Below are 9,724 nucleotides of genomic sequence, written 5' to 3'. Positions count from 1 at the left end.
ATTCATGGCAAAACATTCAAGTTATATTGGTGTTTTGACCGTACGGCTACAGGTGTGTGTGTGTGTGTGTGTGTGTGTGTGTGTGTGTGTGTGTGTGTGTGTGTGTGTGTGTGTGTGTGTGTGTGTGTGTGTGTGTGTGTGTATATGTGTGTGTGTGTGTGTGTGTGTGTGTGTGTGTGTGTGTGTGTGTGTGTGTGTGTGTGTGTGTACTGGAGTGAGAGGTTGGCAGGATTGCGTTTGTGAGAGGTGTGGAGGAGGCGGTAGAGAAATTACCTGCAGGTGTTACGATTTATGTAGTGTGTGTGTGTGTGTGTGTGTGTGTGTGTGTGTGTGTGTGTGTGTGTGTGTGTGTGTGTGTGTGTGTGTGTGTGTGTGTGTGTGTGTGTGTGTGTGCGTGTGTGTGTGTGTGTGTGTGTGTGTGTGTGTGTGTGTGTGTGTGTGTGTGTGCGTGTGTGTGTGTGTGTGTGCGTGTGTGTGTGTGTGTGTGTGTGTGTGTGTGTGTGTGTGTGTGTGTGCGTGTGTGTGTGTGTAGCAGGGCCGTGGCGGGACTCACCTGTAATTAGCCCGTGTGCGTCTCGTCTGCAGGTGTGTGTTAACACGTCGCTCATCAGACAAAATTGGGTGATTTCTGAATATCTTTCAGACGTGAGCCGGATAATAATTGCTTAACCAAACAATTTTCAGACGTTTGGGTTCTAAGCATTATTTTTTTTTTTAGGTCAAATGCTGACAACTCACTTACGTTTCGGTCAATTTACAGTTTCTATATTTGCAACTTTTGCTTTGTAAATGTTGAAATTTTTGCTTTCAAGAGAGAGAGAGAAAAATGTATATTTAGTTTAGCTATATGAGTATATTTGCTTTCTGGTGGAGTTACATTAAGGGTCTGAAGAACGGGTCTTGGCCCCAGCAGCTCAACCTGTGAATGCCTTGTGTCTAATCCGGTCATTTGGACTGGTTGGTAAAGCGGGGGCCTCGCTTCTTGCAGGGTCGGTGTTCGATTCCCTATGGCGCCTGCGGTTGGGCGTCATTTATTGACTTAGTTATTATTTTCTAGCACATCATGGTCTCATATTCCAGTTGCTTGTCCTCATATTCCAGCTCATTGTCCTCATATCCCAGTTCCTTGTCCTCATATCCCAGTTCCTTGTCCTCATATCCCAGCTCCTTGTCCTCATATCCCAGCTCCTTGTCCTCATATTCCAGCTCCTTGTCCTCATATCCCAGCTCATTGTCCTCATATCCCAGTTCCTTGTCCTCATATCCCAGTTCCTTGTCCTCATATTCCAGTTCCTTGTCCTCATATCCCAGTTCCTTGTCCTCATATTCCAGTTCCTTGTCCTCATATCCCAGCTCCTTGTCCTCATATCCCAGCTCCTTGTCCTCATATTCCAGTTCCTTGTCCTCATATTCCAGTTCCTTGTCCTCATATCCCAGCTCCTTGTCCTCATATTCCAGCTCCTTGTCCTCATATCCCAGCTCCTTGTCCTCATATTCCAGCTCCTTGTCCTCATATTCCAGCTCATTGTCCTCATATCCCAGCTCCTTGTCCTCATATCCCAGCTCCTTGTCCTCATATCCCAGCTCCTTGTCCTCATATTCCAGCTCCTAGTCCTCATATCCCAGCTCCTTGTCCTCATATTCCAGCTCCTTGTCCTCATATTCCAGCTCCTTGTCCTCATATCCCAGCTCCTTGTCCTCATATTCCAGTTCCTTGTCCTCATATTCCAGTTCCTTGTCCTCATATCCCAGCTCCTTGTCCTCATATCCCAGCTCCTTGTCCTCATATTCCAGTTCCTTGTCCTCATATCCCAGCTCCTTGTCCTCATATTCCAGTTCCTTGTCCTCATATTCCAGCTCCTTGTCCTCATATCCCAGCTCCTTGTCCTCATATCCCAGCTCCTTGTCCTCATATTCCAGTTCCTTGTCCTCATATCCCAGCTCCTTGTCCTCATATTCCAGTTCCTTGTCCTCATATTCCAGCTCCTTGTCCTCATATTCCAGCTCCTTGTCCTCATATCCCAGTTCCTTGTCCTCATATCCCAGTTCCTTGTCCTCATATTCCAGCTCATTGTCCTCATATCCCAGCTCCTTGTCCTCATATCCCAGCTCCTTGTCCTCATATTCCAGTTCCTTGTCCTCATATTCCAGCTCCTTGTCCTCATATCCCAGTTCCTTGTCCTCATATTCCAGTTCCTTGTCCTCATATCCCAGCTCCTTGTCCTCATATCCCAGTTCCTTGTCCTCATATTCCAGTTCATTGTCCTCATATTCCAGTTCCTTGTCCTCATATCCCAGTTCCTTGTCCTCATATTCCAGTTCCTTGTCCTCATATCCCAGCTCCTTGTCCTCATATTCCAGCTCCTTGTCCTCATATTCCAGCTCCTTGTCATCATATCCCAGCTCCTTGTCCTCATATTCCAGCTCCTTGTCCTCATATCCCAGCGTCTTCCCCTCATACCCCAGCTCCTTGTCGTCATACCCCAGCTCCTTGTCCTCATATCCCAGCTTCTTCCCCTCATATCCCAGCTCCTTGTCCTCACCCCAGCTCCTTGTCCTCATACCCCAGCTCCTTGTCTTCATACCCCAGCTCCTTGTCCTCAAAGCCCAGCTCCTTGTCCTCATACCCCAGCTCCTTGTCCTCATACCCCAGCTCCTTGTCCTCATACCCCAGCTCCTTGTCTTCATACCCCAGCTCCTTGTCCTCAAAGCCCAGCTCCTTGTCCTCATACCCCAGCTCCTTGTCCTCATACCCCAGCTCCTTGTCCTCATACCCCAGCTCCTTGTCCTCATACCCCAGCTCCTTGTCCTCATACCCCAGCTCCTTGTCCTCATACCCCAGCTCCTTGTCCTCAAAGCCCAGCTCCTTGTCCTCATACCCCAGCTCCTTGTCCTCATACCCCAGCTCCTTGTCCTCATACCCCAGCTCCTTGTCCTCATACCCCAGCTTCTTGTCTTCATATCCCAGCTCCTTGTCCTCATACCCCAGCTCCTTGTCCTCATACCCCAGCTCCTTGTCCTCATATCCCAGCTCCTTGTCCTCATACCCCAGCTCCTTGTCCTCATACCCCAGCTCCTTGTCCTCATACCCCAGCTCCTTGTCCTCATACCCCAGCTCCTTGTCCTCATACCCCAGCTCCTTGTCCTCATACCCCAGCTCCTTGTCCTCATACCCCAGCTCCTTGTCCTCATACCCCAGCTTCTTGTCCTCATATCCCAGTTCCTTGTCCTTATATCCCAGCTCCTTGTCCTCATATCCCAGCTCCTTGTCCTCATATCCCAGCTCCTTGTCCTCATACCCCAGCTCCTTGTCCTCATATCCCAGTTCTTAGTCTCTCACGTTGAACGTTGCTCCCACGCGAGATAAAGGTTACTTAAGCGTGGTTACCTTGAGGCTACCTTGAGGTGCTTCCGGGGCTTAGTGTCCCCGCGGCCCGGTCGTCGACCAGGCCTCCTGGTGAGGCCTGGTCGAGGTTGGTTTAGGTTGCTTTATAAATTATAGAACTGCACTATTTTCCTTTGTCATAGTTTTGGGTTAGGCCGGCCAGGTATAGGCCCGTGGACTTAATATCTCTGCAAACACACAACGTAACATTCTCAATCGACTTGAGAATGGTCCAGGACGGACCGAAACGTCGTCGTCCCTTCAACTTCTAGTGTGTGGTCTGGTCAACATACTTCAGCCACGGTATTGTGATACAACGTAACGGTCCCTATGATTCCCCTTGTTACAACTTGTAATAAAGTTGTTATATGGTGTTATAACGTTTTTATGACGTATTTGAACGTTGTTACAACTTGCTCGAACGTTGTAGGAACGTTGTAGCAACGTTGTCGTTTCGTTATGTGTTTGACGGGCCGGGGCCCCGGAACGTCAATCGTAGGTCTTTGCTGCATCTGTTTTGGGCTCCTTACCTCCACTTGGCGACCATCTTGGGTTCTTCCGTCCTTACGTATCCGTCTTGTGTCTGTCCTGCATCCCTGTTGGCTCCGTCTTTAATCCGTCTATCTCTCCTGTCTTGCGTTTGGGAAGGTATGGATCAGAGAGCGATTATCTAGCCACATATTATCCCGTGATATTTTCTTTTAGTTTTGTTTTCAACATTGCCATAAATTTAAGCAATGGCAGCATGTATGTTGTTTGTTCTGGCTTTCGTGGAGGGGGTGGGGGGGGGGGGGGGGTTAGAGATGTTGCTATATTATATATTGTGTAGTGAGTTACTGAGCACTCAATCACAGTTGGTGAGTGATGGGTATCCGATAGTGGCCCGCCGTCTGCTGGATTTGACTCACCTCTCTGCTGGCCCTGACTCACCTCTCTGCTGGCCCTGTCTCACCTCTCTGCTGGCCTACCTATGAGGGTGCGTGGGTGAATGTGTGTGGGTGTGTGTGTGTGTGTGGAGGAGGGGAGGGTGTGGGTGTAATGTGCGTGTATGTGTTCAGGTGTGTGTGTGTGTGTGTGTGAGAATGTGTTGGTGTATGTATAAGTATGAGTATGAGTTTGGGTGTGTATTAATTGGTCATTGGGGGTGTGGAGGTCCACAGTGACTGTTACTCATTATAAATTGATTTTAATATCATAACAGTTAACACACCTCGGATGTTAACCCATAACCCCATTAAACGTGTTAAAACAACGGTAAGTGGAGCTGGTAAGACAGTCATTAACCACCTGTGTTGATGAGGGAACGGTAAGTCGATTCATCATATCGACTCATCACCTGGAGAGTATTAACTACCCCGCACTCACCGCCCGAGTTAATGTGAATATATTCACCACAAGTAGCCACAGCGGCGCGTAAATCAACCTGGTTCTAATGAATACTGTGGTGGGTAGCGGAGCCAACGCCAGAGCCGCTCCTAGGGGAAAAAATAATATTATTTCTCATATCTGTGTCCTTAGGCGAAAACAGTAGCTGTTAGTATCTTTATATTTTTAGTTTTACACACGGGTGGGTACAGGAGCAGACGACTGCTGACTCCTGTTAGCTGGCTGAGAGCTTTCCCTTCCCATAGCTCATGGTAAGCCTTACCCTACTAGTTTTACACACAGGAGGGTACAGGAGCAGACGACTGCTGACTCCTGTTAGCAGGCTGAGAGCTTTCCCTTCCCATAGCTCATGGTAAGCCTTACCCTACTAGTTTTACACACAGGAGGGTACAGGAGCAGACGACTGCTGACTCCTGTTAGCAGGCTGAGAGCTTTCCCTTCCCATAGCTCATGGTAAGCCTTACCCTACTAGTTTTACACACAGGAGGGTACAGGAGCAGACGACTGCTGACTCCTGTTAGCAGGCTGAGAGCTTTCCCTTCCCATAGCTCATGGTAAGCCTTACCCTACTAGTTTTACACACAGGTGGGTACAGGAGCAGACAACTGCTGACTCCTGTTAGCTGGCTGAGAGCTTTCCCTTCCCATAGCTCATGGTAAGCCTTACCCTACTAGTTTTACACACAGGTGGGTACAGGAGCAGACGACTGCTGACTCCTGTTAGCTGGCTGAGAGCTTTCCCTTCCCATAGCTCATGGTAAGCCTTACCCTACTAGTTTTACACACAGGTGGGTACAGGAGCAGACAACTGCTGACTCCTGTTAGCAGGCTGAGAGCTTTCCCTTCCCATAGTTCATGGTAAGCCTTACCCTACTAGTTTTACACACAGGAGGGTACAGGAGCAGACGACTGCTGACTCCTGTTAGCTGGCTGAGAGCTTTCCCTTCCCATAGCTCATGGTAAGCCTTACCCTACTAGTTTTACACACAGGAGGGTACAGGAGCAGACGACTGCTGACTCCTGTTAGCTGGCTGAGAGCTTTCCCTTCCCATAGCTCATGGTAAGCCTTACCCTACTAGTTTTACACACAGGTGGGTACAGGAGCAGACGACTGCTGACTCCTGTTAGCTGGCTGAGAGCTTTCCCTTCCCATAGCTCATGGTAAGCCTTACCCTACTAGTTTTACACACAGGTGGGTACAGGAGCAGACGACTGCTGACTCCTGTTAGCTGGCTGAGAGCTTTCCCTTCCCATAGCTCATGGTAAGCCTTACCCTACTAGTTTTACACACAGGTGGGTACAGGAGCAGACGACTGCTGACTCCTGTTAGCTGGCTGAGAGCTTTCCCTTCCCATAGCTCATTGTAAGCCTTACCCTACTAGTTTTACACACAGGTGGGTACAGGAGCAGACGACTGCTGACTCCTGTTAGCTGGCTGAGAGCTTTCCCTTCCCATAGCTCATGGTAAGCCTTACCCTACTAGTTTTACACACAGGTGGGTACAGGAGCAGACGACTGCTGACTCCTGTTAGCTGGCTGAGAGCTTTCCCTTCCCATAGCTCATGGTAAGCCTTACCCTACTAGTTTTACACACAGGAGGGTACAGGAGCAGACGACTGCTGACTCCTGTTAGCTGGCTGAGAGCTTTCCCTTCCCATAGCTCATGGTAAGCCTTACCCTACTAGTTTTACACACAGGAGGGTACAGGAGCAGACGACTGCTGAGTCCTGTTAGCTGGCTGAGAGCTTTCCCTTCCCATAGCTCATGGTAAGCCTTACCCTACTAGTTTTACACACAGGTGGGTACAGGAGCAGACGACTGCTGACTCCTGTTAGCTGGCTGAGAGCTTTCCCTTCCCATAGCTCATTGTAAGCCTTACCCTACTAGTTTTACACACAGGTGGGTACAGGAGCAGACGACTGCTGACTCCTGTTAGCTGGCTGAGAGCTTTCCCTTCCCATAGCTCATGGTAAGCCTTACCCTACTAGTTTTACACACAGGTGGGTACAGGAGCAGACGACTGCTGACTCCTGTTAGCTGGCTGAGAGCTTTCCCTTCCCATAGCTCATTGTAAGCCTTACCCTACTAGTTTTCCCTGGAACACGACCCACCAATCGGTTAATACCGATTGGTGGGTCGTGTTCCCACCGACCCACCAATAATATAGGTACCCAATTATTGCCAGGTGAACAGGGGCGAGCAGTTAATATCGGGCGCCCCGTCAATACTCCCCGCCCAGGACTCGAACCCAATCCAAATCTCTAGAGAGGCGTGGGATGAGGGTGTTTTCCCCCAACATCTCCTGGAACTGTTCGTATCTCCATGCCCAGAGAGAAAAAATACCTATCAACGTTTCATATATTTTTTCTCAAACATTTATTTTTTCAATTCGAGCGTCTGGCGATTGAGAAGTGAGGGTAGGACAGAGTAAGGATAAGACTCAGTGAGAAAGGATTAAATGGCATCCATCCCTAATGTCGAGATTCGTATAGCCTTACAGTGAAGAATTCACGTTTATAAAGCTTGTTGGAAAGCATGTTGATGCCTTGAAGATCCTCTGGAAGCCATATGGTTCCGCTAACGGTGCTGGAACATTTTCCGCTAACGGTGCTGGAACGTTTTCTGCTAACGGTGCTGGGACGTTTTCCGCTAACGGTGCTGGAACGTTTCCCGCTAACGGTGCTGGAACGGTTCCCGCTGACGGTGTTGGAACGTTTTCCGCTAATGGTGCTGGAACGTTTCCCGCTAACGGTGCTGGAACGGTTCCCGCTAACGGTGTTGGAACGTTTCCCGCTAACGGTGCTGGAACGTTTTCCGCTAACGGTGCTGGAACGTTTTCCGCTAACGGTGCTGGAACGTTTTCCGCTAACGGTGCTGGAACGTTTTCTGCTAACGGTGCTGGAACGTTTTCCGCTAACGGTGTTGGAACGTTTTCTGCTAATGGTGCTGGAACGTTTTCTGCTAACGGTGCTGGAAGGTTTTCCACTAATGGTGCTGGAACGTTTTCTGCTAACGGTGCTGGAACGTTTTCCACTAATGGTGCTGGAACGTTTTCTGCTAACGGTGCTGGAACGTTTTCTGCTAACGGTGCTGGAACGTTTTCTGCTAATGGTGCTGGAACGTTTTCTGCTCACAGTGTTGGAACGTTTTCCGCTAATGGTGCTGGAACGTTTTCTGCTCACAGTGTTGGAACGTTTTCCACTAATGGTGCTGGAACGTTTTCCGCTAACGGTGCTGGAACGTTTTCTGCTAACGGTGCTGGAACGTTTTCTGCTAACGGTGCTGGAACATTTTCTGCTAATGGTGCTGGAACGTTTTCTGCTAACGGTGCTGGAACGTTTTCTGCTAACGGTGCTGGAACATTTTCTGCTAACGGTGCTGGAACATTTTCTGCTAACGGTGCTGGAACGTTTTCTGCTAACGGTGCTGGAACGTTTTCCGCTAATGGTGCTGAAACGTTTTCCGATAACGGTGCTGGAACGTTTTCTGCTAACGGTGCTGGAACGTTTTCCGCTAATGGTGCTGGAACGTTTTCTGCTCACAGTGTTGGAACTTTTCTGCTAACGGTGTTGGAACGTTTTCTGTTAACGGTGCTGGAACGTTTTCCGCTAACGGTGTTGGAACGTTTTCCGCTAATGGTGTGGGAACGTTTTCCGCTAACGGTGTGGGAACGTTTTCCGCTAACGGTATGGGAACGTTTTCCGCTAATCATAGCACAGGGAAAGGTCTTATCAAGAATTTACGCATCTCTTTGCGAAACCTGTACATCTTTCTTAAAACATGGCAGCTGTGTTAGTGTGTGGTGGAGTGGTTATAGTGGTGTGGTGGTTAGTGGTTAGTGGTGTGGTAGAGTAATGGTAGTGATGTGGTGGTGGTGGGGGGGTAATGTGTAGTGGTTGTTTGAAGTATATATCCTGTAGTTTGTGGTGGTAGTTTGAGGTATATAGCTGGTAGTTAGTGGTGCAGGCTTGGTTGTTAAGTCAAAGGAAGTATAATTCGGATTATGCCATCGAGGATCGAACGCCGACCCTGCAAGAAGCGCGGCCGTAGCTCTACCGACCAGGCCATGTGGATGGGCGAGGTAAAAAAAAATCTTGCAACGACATATTAGTAAAAAAAATCAAAGCACTATAATACTGCCGTTTTCTATGCATCGGCCTCAATAAGTTAGGTTGGTTGCTTGGGCTTGAATCTTTCTGACTACACAAAACAGTCGTATTTCCGACGGAGTCGCAATTGAAAAGAACTTACTTCATTATTAGCTTAATGTCTTTTACAGGTATTCAGAGTCCCTTCAAAAAATACCTAATATAAACATATGAATTTGTTGACCAGACCACAAACTAGAAGTTGAAGGGACGACGACGTTTCGGTCCGTCCTGGACCATTCTCAAGTCGATTGAATGGTCCAGGACGGACCGAAACGTCGTCGTCCCTTCAACTTCTAGTGTGTGGTCTGGTCAACATACTTCAGGCACGTTATTGTGACTCATCGCCTGCATATGAATTTGTCTATTAGTTATATCATCTAATATATGTCTGTTATATCTATCATCTAATTTATGCCAATTATTTCTATCATCTAATTTCTTTGCCTCTATTCCATCACGGTTCATTAATCCGTAAAATGTATCAAGGTAATTAGAGGGCAATTAGTCATGATTACCAGTGTAGCGGGGTCGTGTGTCATGTTTATGTCGTGTAATGAAGAGGTTGTTCATGTTTCCCCTTTGGCCAAGGACTAAAACTGTCAGATCTGACACATATAACCTCAGTGTCCCCTAGTAGACATGCACAATGTAACCAGGACGTTGTGGCGACGTCTGGGGAACGTTGTGGCGACGTCTGGGGAACGTTGTGGCGACGTCTGGGGAACGTTGTGGCGACGTTCGGGACGTTGTGGCGACGTCTGGGGAACGTTGTGGCGACGTTCGGGACGTTGTGGCGACGTCTG

General features: G+C 48.5%; 1 protein-coding gene across 1 annotated transcript; it reads right to left on the bottom strand.

The window, feature by feature from the left end:
- Positions 1 to 7,241: 7,241 nt before the first annotated feature.
- LOC138363690 (uncharacterized) lies at positions 7,242 to 9,386 on the bottom strand. The gene is made up of 2 exons (XM_069323075.1): positions 9,240 to 9,386; positions 7,242 to 8,330 (listed from the first exon to the last, which is right to left on the bottom strand). Exons 1-2 carry the CDS (start codon positions 9,384 to 9,386, stop codon positions 7,242 to 7,244), a joined length of 1,236 nt encoding a protein of 411 aa, XP_069179176.1.
- Between the last annotated feature and the right edge of the window lie 338 nt (positions 9,387 to 9,724).

This window comes from Procambarus clarkii, chromosome 11, assembly GCF_040958095.1.
Source record: "Procambarus clarkii isolate CNS0578487 chromosome 11, FALCON_Pclarkii_2.0, whole genome shotgun sequence".
NCBI classification, from domain to species: Eukaryota; Metazoa; Arthropoda; class Malacostraca; order Decapoda; family Cambaridae; genus Procambarus; species Procambarus clarkii.
The sequence above is the reverse complement of the archived record's forward strand: the minus strand, read 5'-3'. Positions and strand labels throughout refer to the sequence as shown.